The sequence below is a fragment of the Saimiri boliviensis genome, chromosome 12, assembly GCF_048565385.1.
Source record: "Saimiri boliviensis isolate mSaiBol1 chromosome 12, mSaiBol1.pri, whole genome shotgun sequence".
Lineage (NCBI taxonomy): Eukaryota > Metazoa > Chordata > Mammalia > Primates > Cebidae > Saimiri > Saimiri boliviensis.
In genome coordinates, this window is record NC_133460.1 from 13,249,061 (window position 1) to 13,275,871 (window position 26,811).

General features: G+C 50.7%; 1 protein-coding gene and 1 long non-coding RNA gene across 16 annotated transcripts in view; one reads left to right on the forward strand and one right to left on the reverse strand.

The window, feature by feature from the left end:
- Positions 1–1,019: 1,019 nt before the first annotated feature.
- KDM8 (lysine demethylase 8) lies at positions 1,020–19,072 on the reverse strand. Of its 7 annotated transcripts, none has more exons than XM_010340801.3 (8): positions 18,985–19,072; positions 11,425–11,953; positions 7,858–8,024; positions 6,609–6,741; positions 5,738–5,782; positions 3,684–3,833; positions 2,367–2,459; positions 1,020–2,286 (listed from the first exon to the last, which is right to left on the reverse strand). In XM_010340801.3, exons 2-8 carry the CDS (start codon positions 11,920–11,922, stop codon positions 2,122–2,124), a joined length of 1,251 nt encoding a protein of 416 aa, XP_010339103.1. In that variant the 5' UTR covers positions 11,923–11,953; positions 18,985–19,072; the 3' UTR covers positions 1,020–2,121. The 7 variants fall into 7 exon arrangements, with proteins under 7 accessions (XP_010339103.1, XP_010339104.1, XP_010339105.1 ...); XM_010340802.3 differs by lacking the exon at positions 18,985–19,072 and adding an exon at positions 18,594–18,695; XM_010340803.3 differs by lacking the exon at positions 18,985–19,072 and adding an exon at positions 18,417–18,500.
- Positions 19,073–19,100: 28 nt separating this feature from the next.
- Positions 19,101–26,811, forward strand: part of LOC120367355 (uncharacterized) — a 156,058-nt gene continuing 148,347 nt past the window's right edge. For all 9 annotated transcript variants that reach the window (XR_005581741.2, XR_012512737.1, XR_012512735.1 and 6 more), the window contains exon 1: positions 19,101–19,186. This is a non-coding gene — a long non-coding RNA (uncharacterized LOC120367355). The remainder of the gene's footprint in view (positions 19,187–26,811) is intronic.

A 26,811-nucleotide genomic window follows, 5' to 3' on the forward strand; every position in this document is an offset into this window, starting at 1 on the left:
ACCATGTCCCCTTCCCGTTCCTCTCATCTGACAAGGGACATTTGCTTGAGGCCTCCTGGCCTGGATACCACGTTAATGAACGTGGCCTCCCGTGCCCAGCTTTTTGTCACGCTGCACTACAGATGGGCCGTGGGACCTGCCAGCGGGACAGGCAGGGGCACTGGGAGCTGGGGCCAAAGCCCGCCTGTCCTTCGGCTGGGGAAGGGGTATGAGTTATACACGTGGGCCGAGAGTCAGGGCCCTCTGGCTGGGCAGCCACCGCTCCTCACTCATGGCAAACCTCGGCATGGGGGCATCCCTGTTTTATGCCTCACTACTTTCAGGGATGTTGACATCTGGTGTAAATTCTTCCTATGAAAGATTAGGAAATGATTAACAATGGCAGGGAATCAACAATGTCCTTGCAAGCAGCTACGCACGGAGCAAATGAACTCTGCTTCCAGATAGCTTGTGTTTGTCATGCTCTGCCGCGCCCATGGCCCCTTAACAGCCCACTCCCAGGATGAGTAAGGGCCATGGCCTCTCCCTGCCGACAGCCAGCTTTCAAGAACGCAGATTCTGCTGGTGTCTGCCCAATAGCCAAGAACCCCAGGACCTACAGGGTGACGGTCAAACTGCTTGGCTTGGGTATGGAGGGCATCAGGAGCTGGAGTTCCAGCTGCCCGCCACCACCTTCCCATGCCCCTTCTAGTTACCCCAGGGTAGCTACACATACCCCCTCCCCCCAGCCCCCAACCAGAATCTTTCCTGGGGCTTCTTGATTTTGGGCCAAAAGACAAGCAGCTGAGCCTGTGGGTCAGGGTGCTAGCAGGAGAGCAGCTGAACCCTCGCGGCTCTTTTTCCCAGGCCTATCTCAGAAGGGAAGAAGCAGCCACGGCCGGCATGGTGGCTCAAACCTGTAACCCCAGGACTTTGGGAGGCCAAGGTGGAAGGATCGCTTAAAGCCCAGAGGTTCGAGACCAGCCTGGGCAACATAGTGAGACCCCCATCTCTATTTAGTTAAAAAAAGAAAACAGAGAGCTGGGGAAGGTCTTAATGGCCAAAACATAAAACAAACCTGCATATACACAAAGAAGACACATTTACAGAAACCATGGAGGCTGGGCTCACCGCCTGGCCTCCAACCCTCCCCAGGTTTGAGGGGGATGGCGACTGGAGGTGGAGGGAGGGGCTGCTGATGGTCTGGTTTCTCCACTTGGGAGCCTGATCCTGGGGGAGTGTTGGGGGAAAAGTCATTCAGTCAGAAGACCGCTGCACTTCTCTGCAGGCAGGTAGGTTATCCTTGGGCCATAGGATGACAGAAATTTCCCGCCACCCAGCAGGGGTCCGGGCTCCTAAGCAGGCCTCTACGGACTCTCCCCTGTGACCAGGGCAGCGCCTAGCTCTCTCTCCAGTCTTCAGGCTGTGGCGTCCAGCAGGCTCGCTTATGGGAAGGAAGGGCAGAAGCATCAGACTAATTGGGATCAGCGACAGCGGCTGAGGTTCGTGCAGCAGCAGGGGCTCGGCACTGCGGCCCTTGCCGTGAGGGCTGGCCTTGCCGACTTCTTCCACGCGGGCACAGTGAAGTGAGGGATCCTGGCCGAGTCACACAGCAGGTACACAGTGGGGCCGGGTTTGAGTCAAGCAGCCTCCTTATTTATTTATTATGATTTTTTTTTTCAAAGACAGTCTTGCTCTGTCACCCAGTCTGGAGTGCTGTGGTGCAATCACGGCTCACTGCAGCCTCCACTTGGAAGGCTTAAGCGATCCTCCTGCCTTAGCCACCTCAGAGCCCACATTTCACCCCTGCCCGTGGAAGCCACCTGTTTCCCAAGCATGTTAGGTTTTCTGATGCTGGAACCCCTGGGCAGGCTGCCTGCCTGCCATGTCCTTGTGGGCTCTCCCCACCTTCCTGTGCCATGCACTCCCGGGCTGGAGTTTGCCCCTTTCTGGGCAGCCCCCACTTTGTGCCTGCCCCGCGCTGGAGCTGGACCCCTCAGGGCTGCCACTGGGCAGTGAAGTCTCCTCAGGGCACAGGTTCGGTCCTGCTTGTCTCTGTAGCAGCAGGGGGGCCACCGAGCAGGAAATCCGTGAACAGATGAATGCTGTCTGCACATCAGGCCCTTTCGGCTCCTATCCTGGCTATGACCACCAGAAGCTGACTGAGAAGCTCAGATCCAGAGCTCGCACGTAGTGCCAGTGTTTCACCGGGATGAACAGGACCTCTCCAGGCGACAGGATGCAGGACACAAATGGAGCCTTGGCAAACGTGGGGAACTTCTCCAGGTCGGGATTCTCCACGTCCACCTGAAGAAAGCAAAGGACGTCATCCTCTCCAGGGGCAGTGGGAAGAGCCTGCAATGTCACCCCGGACCCCCAGTGCCCACCTGGCTCGTGTTATGGAGAAGGTGCGTGTCATGAGGGTACAGAGCCCCTGACTCCTGCGGGGAATACAGCCGGATGTACTTCCTCCCCATCACCTGGGAAGAGAGACCCAGAGAGTCAGCTGGTGGCCTCACTCCGCTGCTGCCCCCGCCCATCCTGGCCTCTGTGCCCTTCCACACGCTGCTCCCTATGCCCAGTCTGCCCTTCCCACCAAACACATGCTTACAGTTCCCTATGTATGTTTTTCTTTCTTTTTTATTTTTTAGAGACAGGGTCTCACTCAGTCATCCAGGCTGGAGTGCAGTGGTGCGATCAGGGCTCACTGCAGCCTCGCCCTCCCGGCCTCCAGAGATCCTCCCGCCCCGGCCTTCCCAGTAGTTGGGACTACAGGTGTGCCCAACCACACCTAGCTGAGTTTTGTACTTTTTTTCGGTAGAGATGGGGTTTCACTATGTTACCAATGCTGGTCTTAAACTCCTGGCCTCAAGGGGTCCTCCTGACTCAGCCTCCCAAAGTGCTGAGATTATAGGTATGAAAGCACCAAACTCCACCTAAAGGTATGTTTTTCCTCCAAATCCATTATGAATAACTTCGTTTTTGGAGCCCACAGTTATTAGGCACTGCTTAAGTACTTTATGTGTGTTAACTGGTTTAATCCTCTCCGAGATGTTTTATCTTCACTCCCATTTTGCAAACTGAGGCACAGAGGGGTTAAATGAGCTGCCCAAGCTGACACAGCTAAGGGGTGGCAGGGCTGGAGTCTGCGCCTGGCAGGCTGGCTCCTGCAGCTCAGCTCTTAGCCCCCTCCTGGACCACCTCTCTGGACTGGTCTACTCGGCTAGAGGAATGTTCCCCTTCACTAAACCTCCCTCTGCCTGTGAAAACGAAGGTGGTCTTACAGTAGCAGACAGAGGCACCTCCCTTTACAGCAAACCCATCTGCTCCTCTGCTCGGCCTGGGTCTCAGGAAAACAACTCTCCTAACCTGCCGCCTCCTATTTGGAAGCTGGTCTGGATCAGGTGCGGGAGGGCGGAGGAGGGGCATCTGGGCAGCTGTGCCAGCACCTGCCCCCTCTCCCAAGGGCTCCCTGCGAGGGATCTTGGGGCAAGCACAGGCAGGAGCGGCCGCTTCTGGACACAGCTGACCGCAGAGCCCTCCCCAGGCCTGGGACCGTTTCTGGGTTTGTTCTGTATTTTTGTCCTCATCCCCTTCAGTGCTTGTTTCTTTTTAAGAGCCTGGTGTTTAAAGGTAGGGAATATGGCCGGCCCGGTGACTGAGCCAGGAGACAGGAGGGCCACTGTTCCCGCAGCAGCTCCCACCTGGACTAGGAAGTTATGCTGGGGATCCTGATGGAGCGGGGAGACGGTTCCCTGGGGACCAAACCAGGCATTAATGGTGATCTCCTCTTCCTCCCCATTGCCCAGGCTGCAGTAGTCGGGGATGCTGATGTCCTGCTTCAGCTCCGGGATCTGTGGGCAGCAGAGCAGACGTGAGAGGCGGGGATCAGGCCAGGGACACAGTAGTCCAGAAGCCAACTGAGAGTCAGAGACACACAACTATATCCATCGTGTGTGTGTGTGTTTGAGACAGGGTCTGGCTCTTGTTTCTTAGGTTGGAGTGCGGTGACGTGATCTCAGCTCACTGCAGCCTCTGCCTCCCGGGCTCAAGTGATCCTCCCACCTCAGCTTCCCCAGTAACTGGGACTATAGGCATGCACCATGCTTGGATAATTTGTTTTTAATTTTTGTAGAGACAAGGTTTTGCCAGGTTGCCCAGGCTGGTCTTGAGCTCCTAGATTCAAGTGATCCACTTGCCTCGCCTTCCCGAAGTGCTGGAATCACAGCCGTGAGCCTCCACACCTGGCCCTTGCCTTGCTAGTTTTCAAAGCCAGGGTAGGCACAGAGGATTTGTTGCCATACCTGGCAGAAACAGGCTAGGCAGAGAAACCGACTGATGAGAAAGGCAGGCATGGACCTGGGTCTGTGCCCTGAGATTTGCATGAAGCAGTAAGGAAGAGGCGGCTTCCCATGACCTCCCACAGAGCTGTATACCACACATCAGGCAATCTTGGATGTTCATGGTAGGGGAGGGCTGTGGTGGCCTGGCCTCCTTTATTTATGTATTATAATTTTTTTTCACAGACAGTCTTGCTCTGTCACCCAGTCTGGAGTGCAGTGGTACAATCACGGCTCACTGCAGCCTTGACCTGCAGGGCTTAAGTGATCCTCCTGCCTCAGCCTCCTGAGTATATGGGACCACAGGAGCATGCCACCGTGCCTGGCTAATTTTATTTTTGTAGGGATAGGGTCTTGCTACATTGTCTAGGCTGGTCCTGCTTGGCCTCCCAAAGTGCTGGGACTGCAGGTGTAAGCCACTGCACATGGCCCTGGCCTCCTTTAGACAAAGCTGGGGTCTCAGAGTGAAAACACACTCACTCTAAGGCCACTTCAGCTGCTCCAGGACAGGGAGCCAAGGTTAACTGTGGCTTCCAGGGTCCCCGGCCCACAGTGAGGCCACAAGCCAGGATGACTGGGGTCAGGGGAAAGGCGGGTCTCGGGATCACACAGTAGGGACCTGATCAATCCCCCTTTCCTTCACTTAGCAAGTGACATCGACAGGAGGCAGGATGCCTGAGTCCTAAGACAGAGGCCTGGGGAAGAGAAACTGCCAGCCTCCTTTAATGTCGGCATGAAAGGTCCTGGCACAGCCCCTACTGGCCCTGCCTCCCCCATCAAGACAGAGAGTCAGGCAGCCCTGGCCTCAGCAGTAGATGCAGCATCTGGGTAGCGACCCAGGGCCCCCCGCAGAGGCAGCCCTGACTGTGGCCCTGACTCCGACTGACTCGAGTTTTCCATGTTCAGGGAATGCGCCTGGTCCTGCCCTTGAATCCTGCCAAGTGCTGCCTCCCTGGGCACTCCTGGCAGATACCACACCAACCAGGTCCCACCTGCGCGCTCCAGCCCCATCTATTTAGTGTTTTTGGAGTCCTGAATCTGGGTGTCTTCCCTGATCTTCCCTCCTACCCCCACACATCTGCCCACGTCCAGGGCCTGGTGGTTCACACCGATCTTGAACTGCCCCACCTGCCGGCATCACCTCTCCTTGGACCACAGCAACAGCCCAGCCAGCCTTCCGCTGACAGCTGCTCCCTTCATCTCTGAACAGCGGCCCCTGCGATCGTCGGAGCACTGGCGACCCCCCAGTGTTTCCCATCACTTTAAGAAAATGGCTCCTGGTCAGCCAGGTTCTGCTGACTTCCCAGCCTCACCTGCTGCCTCCCTCCTCCTCACGTCTACTGTTCTGGCCGCACTGAGCCCAGGACGGGAGGAATGGGGAGAAGGTGAAGGACAGAGGAGCATGGTCTCAGACTTACCTGGTCAAAGAGCTGGTGCTGAGCAAGGTACCCGACGTCCCTTGGCTAATCCACCGGGGAAAACCAGAGGTGACACAGAAAGCCCAGTTAGTCATCACAGATGCCCTCCTGCTGCTGCTGCTGCTGCTGTCCAGCTGGCCCCAGCCCCCGCCACCCTTCCACTCCATCCTGAGTGGTCCTCTCCAACCCTCAGAGGCCCTGGAGCAGCTTCAAAAAAACCTCTCCAGCACTGGGAACGCCCTTCGTAAAGCACTGATCTCATCCATCTGATTGGCAAACATTTTCATAAAATGGCAACAGCGAGTGGACGCTTGTGTTAACTGCTGATGAAAGTATAAGTGATTTAACTTTTGGGAGAACCTTTCCTCCCTTCCCCTCCTGCCCCCTTCCCCCTCCCCTTCCCTCTCCATGATTCTCCTGCCTCAGCTTCCCTAGTAGCTGGGATTACAAACACGCGTGACCACGCCCAGCTAATTTTTGTATTTTTAATAGAGACAGGGTTTCACCATGTTGGCCAGGCTGGTCTGGAACTCCTGGCCTCAAATGATCTGCTTGCCTCAGCCTCCCAAAGTACTGGGATTACAGGTGTGAGCCACCATGCTTGGCCACTATTAAAACTTTAAATACATACTCTTGACTTTGAGGTCCAACTTTTGGAACAGACTAAAACCCACTGAATTATATTCCCCTACCCTAAAAAAGGACCTAAAATAAATCCCTCATGTCTGCTGGCCGCGGTCATCCTGCGACCACAGACTTACAGACTGACTCCTCTAAAACCTCCCACTGCAACGTATGAAGGGCTATTTGCCTAAATGTACTACGCTCGCTCTCTTGCAAGTATTAGGGGAAAGCAGTCCCCATGACGTACCTCATTCACGATGTATTTGCTGATGAACTCACTGACCGTCATGAGTGTCTGGGACCATTCCTCGTCTGTGTACCTGGAACCAACTTCCACCGGGACGGTTCGGCAGCCAGCGATCTCCTGGATATACTCCAAACTAGCGGAAAGATACGCCTTGGCGTCATCACTGATAATATTTGTTGGGCATAGTACTAAGTGTGCTTTATATGTGGTTCCCTTCCATCCTCAGAAAACCTCACGTGCAGAGACGGGGACTGTCGTCCCCTTCTTCACTGATGAGGAAACGGGCATGGAGAGGCGGGGTTCCCGGCTCAAGCTATACAGCTCGTACACAGTGCTGCGGCACGTTGCAGACGGGGCCGGTAAGTCTGGCTGGCTGGGCGGCTCTGGTTCCCTGCTTGCCAACGGCCTCCTCCCGTCTTTCTTTGCTCATTTTGTCACTAAGCTGAGAAACCTTTGAACAAACAGTGGCAGCGCGGGGAGTGGTGAAGTGACGTCCACTGAGCTCTGCACTCTAGCCTGACTAATTTCCGGCCTCATCTGTTAGACCAGGGGATCTGCAGCAGCTTACTGAATCTCTGGGAGTCCCTGATCTCCACTTACAGAATGGGGGTGATGGCAGCAGCTGTCCTTGCGCCAGGTATACACAGCGAAATGCTTCAGGAAGGCTTGCTGTGAGGAGGGCTCCTGCAGTGAGAATTCCTCCACGCGTCTCAGCCGGTAGCGTTCCCTCCGCTAAACCACAAAACAGCCTGACTCCGTCTACCTTCCTTGAGAGATGCCTCCTTATGTCCTAACTCATGACAGCCACGCTCCCGCTGCGTGATCTGATCGCACCCATCGTGAATCTGAGAAAGGACTAGAAATCAACACAGGAGACCATGGAATCCCTCAGAGACAGAGAGCCTGTCTCTTGGGTTTATTTCTACGCTTAGCTTCAGGGCCCTGAGATGGTCTGAAATTGCTAGGATCCTGCAAAATTGCTAATAGACACTGCCACTTGGGGAACCATTAAAAACCCGCTTAGGGCGAGCAAGTGGTGAAAGATAAGAATCCCGTACCCTGCGGCATAAATTCAGAGCACCTTACTCTTCATTCTTTTTTAACCCCTTGGCAATCAATCAGTCAAGGGCTGCTGGTGAAGCATCTACAAGGTAGCATTTCCCCGGGGATGGCTGGGGGAGGAATTTGGGGAGCTGTGGGGAACACTAAAATGGGAAGAGGGACCTCATGTCCTTCAGCAGCCACCCACCTCCACTTCTTCATGCACGGCCAGTGGTCAGCCACGCCTCTCAGGATCACGGGCCTCTCTGGAACCAAAAACTGCTCCCTGAAATGCTGGAGGGATGGGCAGTGCAGCCGGGGGACTGTTCTTTCTAACGTCACATCTGGAATCGAACCATGGTCCGTCCTTGCTTTCTGTTTAAAATCAAAACAGAACAAAATAGCAGCTGCCTCAGGAAGTCAACATGTGAGGCACTCCACCAGCAACCTGTGTCAGGGGTAGGAGAGCTTAGCTGTCATAGTCCCAGTAACAGCAATAGACATAGTATGTTATTACTGCTACTACTGCTATTTGCCCCTCATGAGATCAAGGTGGTTTTTTTCTTACCTGTTTCATTAAAAATGTTTCATTACAAAAGTAATAACAATACACTGCTTTCACAGAAATTCTACAATAAAGGAAAACTTACTATACCCCAACTTCATCAACTTAAGGTCTTTTCATTCCTGCATATTCTTTTCCCACCTTACACACATGCACATACACACACGTACACACGCACATACACACATGCACAGATACGCACATACGCAGACACACGCACATACATGCACACATACACATTACATACACATGCACACACATGCACATACACACGCACATATACACATACACATATACACACATGCACATACACACGCACGCGCGTGCGCACACACACACACACACACAATTTCTGACCCGCTGGGAGTAACAGCCACAATGAAGCAGCAGCCCTGCCTCTCCTGTCCAGTCATTTATCAAAAGCAGTTTCCACGTGGCCACCCAGTCCTTGCAATTTTTGAGGAGCGGCTGCATCATCATTGACTTAACTATCTACCAATGACCTGAGGCGTTACTTGCTGTTCGAGGCCTCAGTGTCTAGTGTCTACAGGTGTGAAACTGCTGGGAAATGGCTGGGCACGGTGGCTCATGCCTGTCATCCCAGAACTTTGGGAGGCCAAGGTGGGAGGACTGCTTGAGCCCGGGAGTTTGAGACCAGCCTGGGCAACATAGAGAAACCTCCATCACTAGAAAAACTTTAAAAAGCCAGACGTGGCGGTGCATACCTGTAGTTCCAGCCACTCAGGAAGCTGAGGTGGGAGAAATCACCTGAGCCTGGGAGGTCGAGGCTGCAGCAAGCTATTTTTTTTTTTTTTTTTTTTTTTAGACAGAGTCTTGCTGTGTTGCCCAGGCTGGAGTGCAGTGGTGCAATCTCAGCTCGCTGCAGCCTCCGCTTCCTGGGTTCAAGCAATTCTTCCAACTCAGCCTCCAGGGTAGCTGGGATTACAGGTGTGTGCCAGAATACCTGGCTAAGTTTTGTACATTTAGTAGAGATGGGATTTCACCATGTTGGCCAGGCTGGTCTTGAACTCCTGACCTCCAGTGATCCACCTGCCTTGGCCTCCCAAAGTGCGGGGATTATAGGTGTGAGCCACCATGCCCGGCCTGCAGTGAGCTACTCTAGCTTGGGTGACTGAGCAAGACCCTGTAGGTAAAAAATGAAATAAAATAAAATGGTAACCCACACACCATGCCCTTGGCCTTGGCAACACTGGGTGTCATATGAAGCCTTGTTTGCGAACTTAATACCCAAAGATGACATGCTGTTTTGCTATTTGCATATCTCTTTTGTTTTTTTAACCAGAGGTGAGGTTGAATATTTTCCTGCGCATTTGTTTAACAGATCTATTTCCATCTTGTGAACAGTCTGTTCAGGCTCCTGGACTTCTACTTCCTGGGGCTCAAGACTTTTTCCTTATTGATTTGTACCATTCCTTATGTAACAGAGATATTCATTGTCTGACATATTTGTTGAAAATTTTTCTTCTCCCTTTATTGGATTTTGTTTTATTTTGGTTACATGCATGTGTGTTTAGTGACAATCATTTGCATTTTTCTTAGATAAAAATAATATGTGGTTGGACGTGGTGGCTCACACCTGTAATCCCAGTACTTTGAGAGGCTGAGGTGGGCAGATCAGCTGACGTCAGGATCTTGAGACCAGCCTGGCCAAATGGTGAAAACTCAGTCTCTCTTAAAAATACAAAAATCAGCCGGGTGTGGTGGTAGGCACCTACAATCCCAGCTACTCGGGGGACTGAGGCAGGAGAATCGCTTGAACCTGGGAGGAAGAGGTTGCAGTGAGCTCAGATTGTGCCACTGCACTCCAGCCCGGGTGACAGAGTGAGACTCCATCTCAATGAGAAGAAGAATAAGAATATGCATTGTAAGTAAATTCTGAAAACATAGCAAAGAATTTAGAAAAATGTCAAAAACATCCCATAATTCCACTACCGAGTGTCTACTACAGTCTTAGTCATTTCTTTCTGTGGGTCGGTACTCTGCCACTCTTACAGACAAGGAAACCGAGGCTCAAAGGAGGTTAAGTGACTGGCTTGGGGTTGCTGTAAGTGAGGCTTGTATGTCGGCACCAGGACCTGAAGAGTAAACCATGTTCTGTTCCTGGGGGTGGTCTTTGGAACAGGCATAGACTCAAGGGGTGGGTGAGATCGATCCCCAAAACAGACGTCAGCTAGTTGTAGCATCTGATCCAAACCCGGGAGCAGAGAGACGGGTGCAGCCAGAGGTATCACCTTGCCTGGGTGAGACTTCAGCAAGCCCATCAAGAAAAAGCTGAAAGCAACGGGCCGCTGCTGGCAGCAGCTCTCGCCCACACAATCTATTTAAGCTGTTTCTCTCAGGAACCATGAAGCTTCCCTGTTTTCTTTTCTTTTCTTTTTTTTTTTTTGAGAAAATGAATGGAGTTGTCCCATTTTCAAAATTAATGGGGACTGAGCATGGTGGCTCATACCTGCAATCACAGTGCTTTGGGAGGCCACGGCAGGAGGATCCCTGTAGGCCAGGAGTTCCAGATTAGCCTGGGAAACATAATGAGTCCCCATTGCTACAAAAAATAAAAAATAGGCCGGGCGTGGCGGCTCATGCCTGTAATCCCAGCACTTTGGGGGACTGAGGCGGGTGGATCACAAGGTCAGGAATTTGAGACCAGCCTAGCCAACACGGTGAAACCCCGTCTCTATTGACAAAACAAAAATTGGCCAGGTGTGGTGGCAGGCACCTGTAATCCTAGCTACTCAGATTCTGAGGCAGGAGAATCATTTGAACCTGGAGGGCAGAGGTTACAGTGACCAACATCGTGTCATTGCACTCCAGCCTGGGCGACAGGGCGAGACTCTGTCTCAAAAAAAGAATGAATAAAAATAAAAAATAAAACTAAAAGAAATAGCTGGGTGTGTTGCCACACATCCATAGTTCCAGCTGCTAAGGAGGCTGAGGCAGAAGGACTGCTTGAGCCCAGGAAGAGGAGGCTGCAGTGAGCCGAGATTGCGCTACTGCACTCCGGCCGGGGTGACAGAGCGGGAGGGTACCTCAAAAAACAAACAGGAATTCAAAAATCAATGGAGATGCTATTTTCCGTCAGAGGGGTTGCAGGCCATGAGGCTCCACCCCAGGGGACAGCGAACTTGGAATTTCTAGAACAGCAGGGTTGTTGGATGGCTGTTGTGCTTGGGGACAATCTCCCCCACATACCTTTGGGCAGGGCTGCTCCGGGGTGGAGCCGTGGGCAGGCCTTTTTCCAGGGAGGTGTGCCTGAAGGATGGCAGCGACTTTAAGGAGGATGTCCCCAAGGATGGCCGCCCCCATCAGCAGGCCCATGTCACAGACCCGCAGGGCTGCGGCCACAGTGGTGGCATCCCCAGGTGCCTGGCACAGACACAGGACTTTCAGGAGGCAGCCCATGGCGTAGACCTGGCGCCAGTCTTTGTCTACGTCCCGCCACGTGCCCGTGTTGAGCTTCTCCCAGGAGTAGTCCAGGATCACCTCGCTGGTCTGCAGACACTCGGCCCTCCTGCCCTCGTAGAAGAGCTCAGTGGCTTGCTCCAGCAGCATCACCACGCTCCGCTCCACTTTCTCGCCGAGGTCCAGCTTCAGGTCTTCTTTAGTGTGTGGCAGGAGTGCCCTGAGGGCCTCCCAAAGAGTGCCTTCTCCAGCCAGGGGCTCTGCGGGGCAGTGGGTGTCTCCAGCCATTGGGCCACCGCCGGCTCAGTCAGTCCCGTGCCTGGGGAGGCGGAGAGAAACAAGAGTTAGACACCAGGACAGACCTGTCCCTGGTGCACTCCTGCAGCTTCCTGCATCTCATCTGGGAGGATTTTTCAACAGCGGTCTTCTCTGCTGGGGACCTCTGGAAGGGACGGCCCCCTTCTATCTGGGGTCACCGCTGTATCTTCAGGGCTTGTTACAACACCTGGTACTCAGCGAGCACTGGACAAACGTGTGTTCAGAAAGGAACGTGGATATTGTCCTTGTCTGTACTGCCTCCCATACCCGTCCGCTGCCTGGCAAACTCCTACCCAACCTTTAAGGCCCATCTGAAATACCTGTATGTGAGGCCTGCCAAGATTCTCCAACAGTGTTCTGTGTTCCTGCAGCCCTTGAGCTTCTCCTTATGACACCTGTTGACAGTGTATGTTACAGGTGCTACATACAACCTGCTTACATGTTGTCTATGCAACACTGCACTGCTGGCTCCCCCAGGGCAAGAACGCAGCCGTTCCCCTGTGCTTCCCCAGAGCCTAAACGCAGAGTCTGCCTCATGGCAGGCACTCAGGAGTGCAGGACTTTGAAAAGTATTCGAGGAGGCCGGCACGGTGGCTCACGCCCGTAATCCCAGCACTTTAGGAGGCCAAGGCAGGTGGATCGCTTGAGCTCAGGTGTTCAAGATCAGCCTGGCCAACATGGCAAGTCCTCATCTCTACCAAAAATACAGAAAATTAGCTGGGCACGGTGGCACATGCCTGTATTCCCAGCTACTCGAGAAGCTGAAGGCGGGGGGGATCACTTAAGCCTGGAGGCAAAGGTTGCAATAAGCCGAGATCATGCCACCAGCCTGGGTGACAGGGCAAGATCCTGTCTTAAACTGAAAAAAGAAGAAAAAAAAAAAAAGGCCAGGTGTGGTGGCTTATGCCGCCAGTAATCTCAGCATTTTGGGAGGCCGAGGCAGTACATCACTTGAGGTCAGGAGTTCGAGACCAGCCTAACATGGTGAAACCCTGTCTCTACTAAATATACAAAAATGAGCTGGGCGTGGTGGTACATATCTGTAATCCCAGCTACTTGAGAGGCTGAGACGAGAATTGTGTGAACCCAGCAGGTGGAGGCTGCAGTGAGCCAAGATTGCACCATTGCATTCCATCCTGGGAGACAGAGGCAGACTCCATCTCAAAAAAAAAAAAAAAAAAAAAGAAGTAATTTGCCCCAAGCCCTATGGTCAATCATTTGTGCAGAAGCAGCACTTAAATTCCGGCTGATCTCAGCACCCTCTCCTATGTGGCATGGCAATGCTGCAAGCCTGACACATAGAACACATCCCTTGCAATCCTACAATGGGAGTTTTACAGATGAATAAACTGAGATTTCAGAGGTTAAGCAATTTGTCCAAACTACACAGTAAGTAGCAGGTCTACCCAGAACACTCATTGCCCTCAAGGGTGAGCTCTCTGGACTTTGTATCTGCAGGGCTGAGCTCAGCCCTTGGTTCACAATGAGCATCCTTTTCAGTAAGCTCAGGCTGTGGTAGGACTACAGCGCCCCAGCCTGCCTGGATTGGTTCTCTCTCTAGCCTCCCAGAAGGCTCACAGGTTGCTTGTGCTGGCCTCATTCACAACCTTCTTGGAGAGTTTCACAGTCCTAGTTCCAGCACGGACTTCTCCACTAGGCCAGCACAAGACACCACATGGGACCATCCCTGGCCTCCCTGGGTGACCTCCTGGCTCATCCGCTGCGTGTCTTACATGAATCTTATAGAGCAACATGGAGGTCTCATCTTGAGCATCCCAGAGACTTCAGAAGCCTCATATCCTGGCTTCTCATAAAGTCCAGGTAAAAGGCCTCCCAGTCGACCATTTATTGCCTTACTATGAAACAGTCTTCCAAAGTGCTTTTTTGAGATGGAGTCTTGCTCTATCAACCAGGCTGGAGTACAGTGATGTGTTCTTGGTACATGGAGACTGGGGCCCTATGCAGCAGCTTTGTGAGCTTGTCTCTTGATGGCCTTAGAATGCGGCCTCCCAGAGGGTTTCAAATGGGCTCTAAACTCGTTCCCTGCAATGCAGATTAAAGGCTTTGTAAATTGGTGCTCCAGGGTGACTTTAGAAAACGGCCCTTCACGGGGCGCCCATCAGCCTTACAAAGCCAGGCCTCACATGTGCAGCTTTGTAGCCAGGTTCCCCCGGTGGCCCCGTGTGCTGCTTTGTCACCTGGCCTCCCAGGGTGGCTTCATAAACTGCCTCCTAAGGCAGCCTACCTGCTACTTTGAAAATTGGCCTTGGAGACCGATGGACACAGCCTTCTGGGAAAGATGGCCTCCTAATACTGTGAGTTGGCTGTACAAAACAATCTCTTCTTGGCCACATGAAATAGCCTTATTATTATTCTTTAATGCAGAGTTCTTCAATGAATGGCCTTATAAAAAGGTCTTCAGAGATACTTATGTTGACAATATATGGTATTCCAGAGACGGAGGCTTCAGGATGGCTGTGTTTGTTTCCAAAATGGCTTTTCAGATTGTCTCTGTATAAGCCACTTGAAATGGCCTCAAGATTGATGTTATACACTGCTCTCTAGTCTGAAACAGGAGGACTGCTTGAGCCCAAAAGTGTGAGACCAGCCTGGGCAACATGTCAAGACTCTGTCTCTAAAAGAATTAAAAAAATAATTAGCTGGGGCCACACACCTGCAGCCCCAGCTACTCCAGAGGCTGAAGCAGGAGGATTGCTTGAGCTCAGGAGTTTAAGGCTGCAAGTGAGCCATGTTTGTGCCTCTGTACTCCTCTCTGGGCGACAGAGTGAGACCCTGTTTCAAAAAATAAAACTATAGCCTCCTACAAGGCCTTATGTTGGCAGCATGGTGAAGTGGCATTCTGGCTGTATCAGTCTTCTGGCCTGGTTGCACAGGCTTCCCGAAACATCTCATGATTTGGGCTTTTGGGTAGTTGCCATATCAAGAAGCCACATCCTGGTATAGGAAACAGTCTTCCAAAGTGTTTTTTTGAGACAGAGTCTTGCTCTGTCACCGAGGCCAGGGTGCAGTGATGCGATCTTGGCTTACTGCAATCTCTGCCTCCCAGGTTCAAGTGATTCTCCTGCCTCAGCCTCTGAGTAGCTGGGACTACAGGCACATGTGCCACCATGCCTGGCTAATTTTTTCTCATTGTAGTAGAGATGGGGTTTTGCCAAGTTCGCCAGGCTGGTCTCGAACTCCTGACCTCAAGTCACCTCCTGATCCACTCACCTTCGCCTCCCAGTGCTGGGATTACAGGTGTGAGCCACTGTACCCGACCCTTGGGACTTGTTTTTTAAAAACTGGCCTCCCTCTAGATGGGGGCTTGTCTGAGGACCAGGTGAAGTCAGATTTTGTCTTAGTTTTACAGATCAATCTGTGGTTTCTTCATAGTTGTCAGGAAAGTGTTATTTACGGTGTCCATCTATCCCCCAGGGAGCAGCCACACATTGGCTCCTGTTAGCCACACAAAATGGCGTGATAGGAGAAGGAATCTTTATGTGGCTGCGGAAACACTCACTCTCTTGTTGGCTATATGAAACAATCTTCCAGGATCGCTGGCCTCATGGACTGTGAGCAGCAGCCTTCACACCACTAACCGTTTGAGACGGCCCTCCTGGGAAGGTCAAGTGCAGACCACAAGACACTAGCTTTTGGAGTGGCCTCAGGTCCAGGCTCATCAGCCTTCTGGCATTCCCCACATATTGGTGTGACAAAAAGGCTTCTTGATGGTTATATCAAGCAGTTTTCCAGAGGAACGGATCAGCTGGAGTAGCCTTACGGCCTGACTTTATTGATTGGCCTCTCAGAACTCCTCACCAAATTGCTGTTTATAAAGGCTTATATTAAGGCCAGATGCGATGGCTCAGGCCTGTAATCCCAGCACTCTGGGAGGTTGAGGAGGGTGGATCACCTGAGGTCAGGAGTTCAAGTTCAGCCTAGCCAACATGGTGAAATTCAATCTCTACTAAAAATACAAAAATTAGCCAGGCATGGTAGTACAAGCCTGTAATCCTAGCTACTCGGGAGGCTGAGACAGGAGAATCGCTTGAACCAGGGAGGCAGAGGTTGCAGTGAGCTAAGATCGCGTCACTGCACTCCAGCTTGGGTGACAGAGCAAGACTCTGTCCCCCTCGAAAGAAAAGCACATGCACACAAAAGGCTTATATTAAACCAACGAAAGTCAAGAATAAAATGTCTGACCTGCCAGTTACTTGCAAGAAAAAAGAAGCTGTGTGAAGCAGTCTTTGAGAGTGGTACCACAGACCGGCCTTCGAGTGCCACATAAAAGGGTTTATGGGGAGTTGTATAGATAGCCTTCTAGTGGTCAGGTATAGGTAGGTCATCCAAACCCAGATGCTATTAATATTTATGTCTGCACCAGTAAAACTGGTGTAATTCCAGGCAAACTGACATCTACCATAGCCCAAGTGTGGGCCATACGAAAAAGCCTGAGTGGCCTCTTATCTTCACTTTACAAGTCAGTTTCCCAGAGCTCAACAGGCATTGGCCTTAAAAAACTTCTTGCTGGTCAGAGAAGGTTTTTTTTTTTTTTTTTTTTTTTTTTTTGAGACAGAGTCTCACTCTGTCACCCAGGCTGGAGTGCAATGGCGTGATCCCAGCTCACTGCAACCTCCTGAGTTCAAGCAATTCTCGCCTCCTGAGTTCAAGCAATTCTCCTGCCTGAGCCTCCCAAGTAGCTGTAATTACAGGTGCCTGCCACCATGCCTGGCTAATTTTTCTATTTTCAGTAGAGATGGGGTTTCACCATGTTGGCCAGGCTGGTCTTGAACTCCTGACCTCAGTTGATCCACCTGCCTCGGTCTCCCAAAGTGCTCAGATTACAGGCGTGAGCCACCGTGCCCGGCCCAGAGAAGGCTTTTTTGCAGAGGGTGGGAAGGGGGTTGTCAGGTATAGAAACTGCCTGAGTGGTCTTATGTCCTGGCTTTGTGAACTGGCGTCATAAGCTGGAACAGCTTGTAGGGGGAGGATCAAGTACAGGCTGCATAAAACAGCTTTTGAGTGGACTTGATTCAGCCTCTAAATGCTCCTTACACAAAGTCTTGTCTGTTGTTGTATGAATGATCTTGCAAAGAAGGTCAGAATATAGGCTATTATGAGCTAACCTCTCGGAGTGGTTTTTCTTCTGGATTTACAAATAAGCCCAAGATGAATCTTATAAAAGGCTTCTTGTTGGTCGTATTGAACAAAAAGGAGCCTGTATAAACAAAAAGTATAGCCTATATAAAATAGCCTGAATAGACTCAGGCTTGGACTTTATAAATTCACCATCCAGACAAAATTCACCATACAAACTGGCAAAGTGGGTCGGTTCCTGGTAGGTTATGGGATAATCCCTCTTGGAAGCTACTGCCCTGTCAACCTTCTCTCAATTTTTTTTTTTTTTGAGACAAGAGTTTCGCTCCTTACCCAGGCTGGAGTGCAATGGCATCATCTCGGCTCACCGCAACCTCCGCCTCCTGGGTTCAGGCAATTCTCCTGACTCAGCCTCCTTAGTAGCTGGGATTACAGGCACGCGCCACCATGCCCAGCTAATTTTTGTATTTTTAGTAGAGACGGGGTTTCACCATGTTGACCAGGATGGTCTCGATCTCTTGACCTGTGATTCACCCGCCTTGGCCTCCCAAAGTGCTGGGATTACAGGCTTGAGCCACCGCGCCCGGCCTCAAATTATTTTTATTATTATTTTTGAGGCGGAGTCTCGCTCTGTTGCCCAGGCTGGAGTACAGTGGCCCGGTCCTGGCTCACTGCAACCTCCGCTTTCCAAGTTCAAGCGATTCTCCTGCCTCTGCCGCCCGAGTAGATGGGGTTACAGGCACCCGCCACCACGCCCGGCTAATATTTGTATTTTTAGTGGAGACAGGGTTGTCCCACGTTGTCAGGCTGGTCCTGCGAACTCCTGACCTGAAGTGATCCGCATGCCTTAGCCTCCCAAAGTGGCTGGGATTACAGGTGTGAGCCACCGTTCCAGGCCTTAAATTATTTTTAAACATCAGCTCCTCTAGAGCACCTCCCAGTATTTAAGGTGGCTGGGTGGAATGGCCTCTCCGAGAACCTCACTGTGACTTGCAGAGGGTCTCAGAGTGGGCACTGCAGGCACCATGCTGGTCACGAGAAAGCCTCCAAAGCGGGCTCCCACGACAGATCGGCCTACACCTGGCTTTCTGGGAACAGGCAGTCCAGTTCTCCAATCCCTTCAATGTTATTATGGCAGTATTCCGCAAAACTTATTCGAAAACAAGAGCTTCGTAAAACTTCCCAGAGAAGTCTGGAACATTTTCCAGAGAGCTTTATTCATGGCACCAGGGTCCCTCTGGCTCTCTCAGGGGCTCACAGTCTTACGTTTGGGTCGTCCATATGGTCCCAATCCCTGCGCACCTCCCGACCCGGGGCTTGCTCCCGAGTCCTCCTGAGCACCGCGATTCTGTTACGGGGAAACGCACCGATGCTCAGCGTTAAGTCTTTCCGAGCTATAAGCACTTTTCCTTCGAGCAGCCACACGCCCAGGCCCCAGAGGGTCCCAGGTGTCTCGCAGTAGTCTCGCGCCCCGAGGCCTCAGACCCCATTCCCTCCTCAGCGCCTTCCCCGCGGCCGCATTTCTGGTCGCTCATATTCGGTACCTGATGGCTCAATCATTTCCAGCCGACCTTGCCGCCCGAGACACGCACAGCACTGCATCAACACTTGCGCAAGCGCACTAGGGCTGCACTGACGCGACGCCAAGAATCGCGCAAGCGCACAGCAGCCTGCCGCGGACGGCCCTCACGCATGCGCAAAACCGCCACAAGTTGAGCACTAAGCATGCGCGGAGCCTTCCCCTCCGAACGAAGAGGTACACTGCATTCTCAGAGCGCATGCGCCAACTCGGCCGGCCGCAAGACCTTCCAAGGCGCATGCGCGAGACCGGGATTGGCGCTTCGCAGGAGGCCCGCGCTGTGCCTGCCCCCGAACCCCGCCTCTCCACTTCTGCGGAGCCGGAGTTGACTGCCCTCTCGAGTTGCTCAAACTAACCTCTCTTCAGCTGCGACGGCGTTGAGTCGTCTTTGGGCTGGCGACAACACGTTGCGTTTGGTGGGATCACTCGTCTGTCTCCTCGGAGGAGTCAGAGGCTAGCACAGGGGTATTGGTCGCTCGCTGCTCGTCTGATCCGACGGAGAGCCTGGAGGAGCGCCGAGTAATGGATGCCGTGGCCCCGCCCCATCCCGTTTAGAAGGTCAGGGGTGAAGCCAGAGAAAGGCTGGGGTGTTCCCTCGGGTCCTTCCCCCAGTGATTCCCGCTTTTTCTTCTGCGCAGTTAACAGCTTCGTACAAGGCTGTTTCGCAATCACCATTTAATCCCTGCAGCTAGGATGATTAGTTCTCCCTGTTTTACAGAGAGGCTCAGTGATTAAAGTGGCCACATACTTTTGGAAAATCAGATCCACAGTTGACCCACCAGCAAGTGCTGCATCCACAGTCGGTTCGAGTGAGAAGGAAGTGGCCAGGGCACACACTTTTGCCGCCTTTGCTTTCATGCTGAGTGGTGCGGGGACACTGAGACTTTTGTCTTTTGAGCGCACTGTCCTATGGGCTCCAGGTGTGCAGGCCTTTTGCAGCACCGCACAGAGGTGTGGAAAGTTATGCTCATACTGGGCTTGGGGTCTGAGTAGGAAACAGGCTTGCTCAAGATAAGTTCATAGGTGAGCGGATTCTAGGTCCTGTGCTAAAGTGCTTTAAAAATACTAAAATTGTAGCTGTTGTATTGATCATGATCATCCCCATTTTAGGGAGTGTATTAGTCTGCTTTCACACTGCTGATAAAGACGTACCCAAGACTGAATAATTTACAAAGAAAAAGAGGTTTAATGGATTCACAGTTCCACATGGCTGGGGAGCCCTCACAATCATGCTGGAAGGTGAGAGGCACGTCTTACATGGCAGCAGGCAAGAGAGAATGAGAATCAAGTGAAAAGGGAAACCCCTTACAAAACCATCAGATCTCATGAGTCTTATTCACTACCAGGAGAACAGTATGGGGGAAACCTCCTCCATCATTCAATTATCTCCCATTGGGCCCTCCTACAACACGTGGGGATTATGGGAGCTACAATTCAAGATGAGATTTGGGTGGCAACATAGCCAAACCATATCAGGGAGGGAGCAAGTAAAGCACAGAAAACTCTCCTAACCCACCAAGCTCACTACGATGCTGGTGTTTGAACCCAGCAGCCACAGGCCCAGAATCCTCATGGTTATATGCTACACTAGGTCACTTCCCTTTGAAGCAGGACCAACCACGAGAAACAGACCTCTCTGACACCGAACTAGGAGGGAAGAGGTGATTTATTTCAGCTGGGAGCAAGGCGACACGTTTGTCTAACAGCCAAGCTCCTGTAACAAAGAGAAGCTCTGCCTTTATATAGGCTTACAACTCTAGATATTACACGTGAAAGGATCTTGGGTTTACAGCCTTAGAAATTACATGTGAAAGGATCTTGGGTTTACAGCCTTAGAAATTACATGTGAAAGGGTCTTGGGTTTACAGCCTTAGAAATTACATGTGAAAGCGTCTTGGGTTTACAGTTTTAGAAACTACATGTGAAAGGGTCTTGGTCGATGGAGGAGGAGTGGGGTGGGGGTCTAATCTTGTTTAAGTAAAAACAGTGCCTTCCGGAGAGATTCCCCCATGCTATGCCTGCTATCTATAGGAAGGGGATTTAGGAGTTGCCAGTCGGCCAGCCTTTTCTTCTATTGCATTGTAGTGTGGAAGTCAAGGGGGAGGTGATCCTAGATGCTTGGGTCTCCTTCTGCACCTTGACTAGTGATAATGTTGAATTTTCCCTGAGTCTTGTACCCCTGGGAAAGAGTAAAGGTAAGAGGAATTGCTGTCACCCTTTTGTGTTCTAGAAAAAAGTTAACTGCAAAGAATCGGCCCTCCCCTGTAAAACTTAAATAAGACTCCAGGACACCTCCCCCACTGTTGTTTACCTGAGAGGTAGACTCTCCAAGTTCTCATTCTTTGTCTTATAAGTGATTACCTGAACTGCTTGTCCCACTAATCAATTATAAAATGCTTGTTAACCACTTTGGTTAAGATGCTCTCCTTCCTCCAGGCCCCTGAACTTGGGCTCACCCTGGGCCTGAGCCAGCAGACAGCCCCTCCTCGGAATAGGCTGGCCTCGGGCTCGTGTATTCTCTGATCTACTAACCCATCATTTCACCCTTTCACCCCACTTCCGGGTTCTTTCTAGCCTTGCTTTCTCCTTCCTATAAAAGAAAAGCTCTTTTTGGCCTGACCCTCGTGGTCATAGTGTGCTCTCTTTTTCAGTAGTCTCCCTTCCCCTGTTATAATAGACCCTCCTGCCCCTTGCGTTAATCCTTTCAAACAAAAGCCACTCTACTAGGTCTGAAGCTGTTTTGACAGTGGATGGGCAGTTACTCTACAGAGACTGTAGTAGGGCGGGCACTAGAATCTCCAAGTTACCTACACAAGCACCACAGCAAGAGCCAAAGGAGATTTGACCCTGGTACCCCTTGATCCCAGAAGCTGCAATGATCAGGAACTGGGTTCTGGCTGTTAATGGTGGGTATAGAGTGCTGCCAGTCAGACAGAGACAAACACCCCTTTTACCAGCTTGTTTGTGTTTTCAAAACTGGCTTGTTGAAATGAATTACAGGCGCAGATGAAATGTTTTCTTAAAAGAACTGCTATTTTTCACCATGGGATTTTACTTCCTGTAGTCTCTTTGCCAATCCCCCACCTCCTGTCATTCTCAGCAGCCTTAGAATTGGCCATTAAGTTGACAGACCCATTTGAATGCTGCAAATGGCACTGAACAAAAAAAGGCATCATTTAGGCCCATGTTTGTGACTTTTCTCCATTTGATCAGAAGCCTGTAATTTAAATATATCCAAGTGTGCTGAGAACATTTGTGACTTAATTATCAAATTTATTTAAAATATATACATACAAACAAAGCTCCAAACTTGCAAACAACATTTAGCCTGACTGTGAAAGAGACATTTAATTTAGTTCAATTGCTTAAAAATAGACATGAAAACCTCCCACGTCTTGGCTCTTCCACTGAGGCCACCTGGATTTTCCAGGTGGAGGGCTGCTCATTTAGTTATTCTTTGCTTTCAATTTCATTTCAGCATGTGACCTTCAGCAGGGAGCTAGCTGGCCTCAAATGACCTTGTGTGAAGACTGAGAACAAAATACGGGGTGTTTCGTTGAGTGGGTGTCCCTGGGGTACAAGAAAAAGCTCCTGACATAAAGTCAGGCAGACCAGGATACTTTCTGTCCGCGCCTCAGTGTCCACCTCTGAAGTGGTGATGTTGTCTGGGATACATGCCCCGGGGTTCATTGTTGTAGCCAAGAAGATGTAGGACATGGGCACACATGAGGAATTTAGGAGCGGAGGTTTAATAGGTAGAAGAGGAGAGGAAGAGAAACAGCTTCCTCTTTAGAGGAAGGGGGTCTCCGAGTGGAAAAGACAGGCTGGCAGCAAATGCGTGAATTTTAGAGTCCAGTTTGAGGCGGCAGTGTCTGATTTACATAGGGTTCACAGATTGGTTTGATCAGGTCTGACGTTTACATGGTGCGCTCAGAAGGCTTGTCACCCCGCCTTAATCTTATTATGCAAATGGACTTTCCAGTTGCTCGCCATCCTGTTTGCTCCTTATATGTGGCTGGCAGAGAAGGGAAGATGGAGCTGCCATCTTGAAAATGTCTAGTCTTTGGTTCCTGCCTGCATTCATGCAAGCTCCCAGCTTGCTTGTCTGTTTGCAGCTTAACTTTACAGACTGCTTTTCGTTAGAAAATGATTTGGGGCTGCTTTTCATTAAAAAGAAAAGCCTTTTACAAGGGTAAAAGGCTATTTGCCTAAGTGATTCCTTCGTAACTTCCGTATCACCTCCATGAAATAGATATGGTGAACCCTAAATATATGAGACAGTTCTCAGTCAATTTAGGAAGTTTGTTTTGCCAGACTTAAGGATGCACCTGTGACACAGAGTCAGGAGGTCCTAATGCCATGTGCCTAAGATGATTGGGGCACAGCTTAGTTTTATGCATTGTAGGGAGACATGGGACATTAATCAATATGTGTGAGATGTACATTGGTTTGGTCTGGAAAGGTGGGACAACTTGACGCAGTAGCGGGGGCTTCCAGGTCATGGGTGGGTAAGCGAAACATGGTTGCATTCTTTTGAGTTTCTGATTAGCCGTTTCAAAGGCGGCAGCCAGATACGCATTTATCTCAGTGAGCAGAAGGATGACTTTGAGTTCTGTCTGTGCTTAGTCCACAAGGAAATTCCTTGTGGACAAATTGTGAGGGAGGTATGTAGCTTTTTCATCTTACTAGCCATCTTTTTAAGGAATAGAATAGGAGGCAGGTTGGCCGTAAGTCGTTCCCAGCTTGACTTTTCCCCTTTGGGTTAGTGATTTGGGGTTCCTGAGATTTATTTTCCTTTCACAGTATGATAACCGACCTCCCAAGGAGGTAGCGATGGTTAGATAAGGCGGTTAAATGTCTCAAGCTACACTCCCTGTTCTCTTGTGTGTCCCAGAATTCATTTATTCCAACCCCCTACTCACCAGCTGGCAATGGCACAGGTCACCCTTCTGGTTCTGTGTCCAAGGACCCCGGCGGGCAGTGTGGAAATTCTTAAAATACACGTTCTTGGGTACTGCTTCTGAATGTTTTGATTCAGTAGTTCTTGAGTCAGGTCCAGCTACCAGCCAGTAGGCTGGCCAGGGTTTTGCATTTTCACTGGCTTTCCAGAAAACTCAGAGGGAGACGGCACCCACATTTTTGGAAACGTAGCCGATGCCTGGAGAAGTAGAGCTAAGGATGGAAGAGCGTTCTGAAAACTGCATAAAGCTGACCTAAAGGTCAAGCCCAGAGCTTCATGGCTGGGGCTGGGTTCTCTGGCTACTGTTGTAAGACCCTTTTCCATCAGCACTTTTCTGTGTCCTCACGCGGAGCCATGATCCAGGCCACAGCCAGGCCAAAGCTCCTGGTCAAGACAGTCTCAAACATTAGCTCCTTTATAGACTAAACGCTACAAAACTACTACCTTTCTCCAGCACACCCCAGGAGGCATTCTTTTAGGTCCTTAAATTGACAAAAGATCTTGCTTGCCCACCTCCACCCCAAAAATAGGACCTGTCACTCTCTACTCATTAATTCAACAAATACTTGTCAAGCATGGTGCTTGATGTGCTTCAAATGCTGGGAGTGGTGGCTCATGCTTGTAATCCCAGCATTTTGGGAGGCTGAGGCAGAGGATCATTTGAGCTCAGGAGTTCTAGACCAGCCTGGGCAACATAGCGAGACCTTGTGTCTGACTAAAAATCACAGAAAGTAGCCAGGTGTGGCAGTGCATGCCTGTAGTTCCAGCTTCTTAGGTGGCTGAGGTGGGAGCATTGCTTGAGCCTGGGAGGTTGCAGCCGTAGGGAGCCACGATCACACCACTGTACTGCATTCCAAGAGTGAGACCTTGTCTCAAAAAAAAAAAAAATGACCTATAAGTTGCATGTTTCTTTTTCTCATTTATTGAATCATTTGTGCTGTAAATATTTATTGAGCATATATTTCATACCAGGCATTGGGCTAAGTGCTTGTATCAGTTGTCTGTTACCACGAATAATGCTATGTAGCAAACCATTCCAGAATTCAACAGTTTAAAACAAAATCTGTGGATCCGCTGGGAAGTTTGCTCTTCTGGGTCAGGCTCTGTTGATCTTGGTGGGGCTTGCTCATGTGAGGGTAGCCTCATTCCAGTGTCTGGTGTCAGCTAGTTGTTGGCTAGGGCAATGAGACCACTAGAGTAGTAGTCAGCTACCTGCCAGCAGGCTAGCCTGGGCTTGTTAACAGGACAGTGGATTCCAAGAGGGGGACGAGGGGCTGCAAGCCTTTTAACCCATAAACGGCAGAAATCACTTCAGTGGGCTGAATCCAGTGGCATTCCATTGACCAATGTCACAAAACTAGTTGGATTCCAAAGGTAAGGAATGGGAATTCACTATCTTTTTTCTTTCTTTCTTTTTTTTTTAGAGACAGGGTCTCATTCTGTTGCCCAGGCTGGAGTATAGTGGTGTGATTGGTGTGATCATAGCTCACTGCAGCCTCAATGCCCTGGGCTCAAGTGATCCTCCCAGCTCAGTCTTCTGAGTAGCAGAGACTACAGATGTACACCACCATGCCTGGCTAGTTTTTAACTTTAATTTTTGATAGAAGTCTGGTGTGGGCGGGGTTGTCTCACTGTGTCACCCAGGCTGGTTTCAAACTCCTGGCTTCAAGTGGTCCTCCTGCCTCAGCCTCCCAAAGTGCTGGAATTACAGGAATGAGTCACTGAACTGACGGAGAATCTATTACTTGATGGGAGAGGCTTCAAGTCACATTTTTAAAGGCTTGGGTATGGGTGAAGGATGATGTCAAGTTTTGGTGCGATTTTTGCGGTGAACACACAGGCAAATCCCTGCCCACATTCTAGGGGTGGGAAACAGGAAATTAGAAAATTATATGCAGTGTTATATATATTATGACTCGAGCAGGGGAGGGAGGACAGTGGTGCCATATGCGTGTGGAGTGGGGGCTACTGGTTTGCATGGAATGCCCAGACCCTCTCTGATAAGATGACGCCTGAGCTGCAACCTGAAGGAGGTGAGGGAGTAAATCATGTGGGGCCATGTGTGGGAAGAGAGTTCCAGGGAACAGCAGGTGTGCTGGGCATTTAAAGAAAAAACATAGAGGACCAGGTGTGGTGGCTCACTCCTGTAATGCCAGCACTTTGGGAGGCCGAGGTGGGTGGATAACCTGAGGTTGGGAGTTCTAGACCAGCCTGATCAACATAGAGAAACCTTCGTCTCTACTAAAAATACAAAATTAGCTGAGCATAGTGGTGCATGTCTGTAATCCCAGCTACTTGGTAGGCTGAGGCAGGAGAATCTCTTGAACACGGGAGGAACAGGTTGTGGTGAGCCAAGATCAGGCCATTACACTCCAGCCTGGGCAGCAAGAGCGAAACTCTGTCTTAAAAAAAAAAAATTACCCAGGCATGGTGGCAGGTACTTATAATCCAGGCTACTCAGGAGGCTGAGACAGGAGAATTGCTTGAACCTGGGAGGCAGAGGTTGCAGTGAGCTGAGATTGTGCCACTGCACTCCAGCCTGGGAAACAGAGTAAGTAAGTCTCCCTCTCAAACAAACAAACAAAAACCAAACAATAAAATAATTAGCTGGACATGGTGGCACATGCCTGTAGTCCTAGTTACTCGGGAGGCTGAGTTGGGAGGATTGCTTGAGCTCAGGAATTCAAGGGAGGCTACAGTGAGCAGTGAGCTATGATCCTGCCACTGCACTCCAGCTGGGGCAACAGAGCAAGACCCTGACTCTAAAAAAACCCAGAAATAATAAATAGCAATAATTGTGAGGAGTGTGTCATGTTAGATGACATGTGGAGAACCATAGGCACATGTCACAGGTTCAGATCAAAGGTGAAGGGTGTGGCAGTTTAAAAAAATGACCACAGATGCTTTGACACTCCTCCCTTTGAGTGGCAGGCTGGAGTGGCATATGGCAGAGGTGACATTATGGGACTTCTGAGGCTGGGTCGTAGATAGCAGTGTGGCTTCTGTTTTGTTTGCTGGAACACTCGGGAGCCTGGCGCTCCCACGTAAGGAGTCTTCCCAGCCCAGGAGCTGGCATTTGCACGAATGAACCTTTGGAAGGTTCTATCCCTGAGCCATGTGCGTCTTCACAGCTGGGCCCTAGACATCATAGAGCAGAGACAAGCTGTCTCCTCTGTGCCATTTTCCAGCCCTCTTGAGTCTGCAAGCATGGTATAATGGTTAT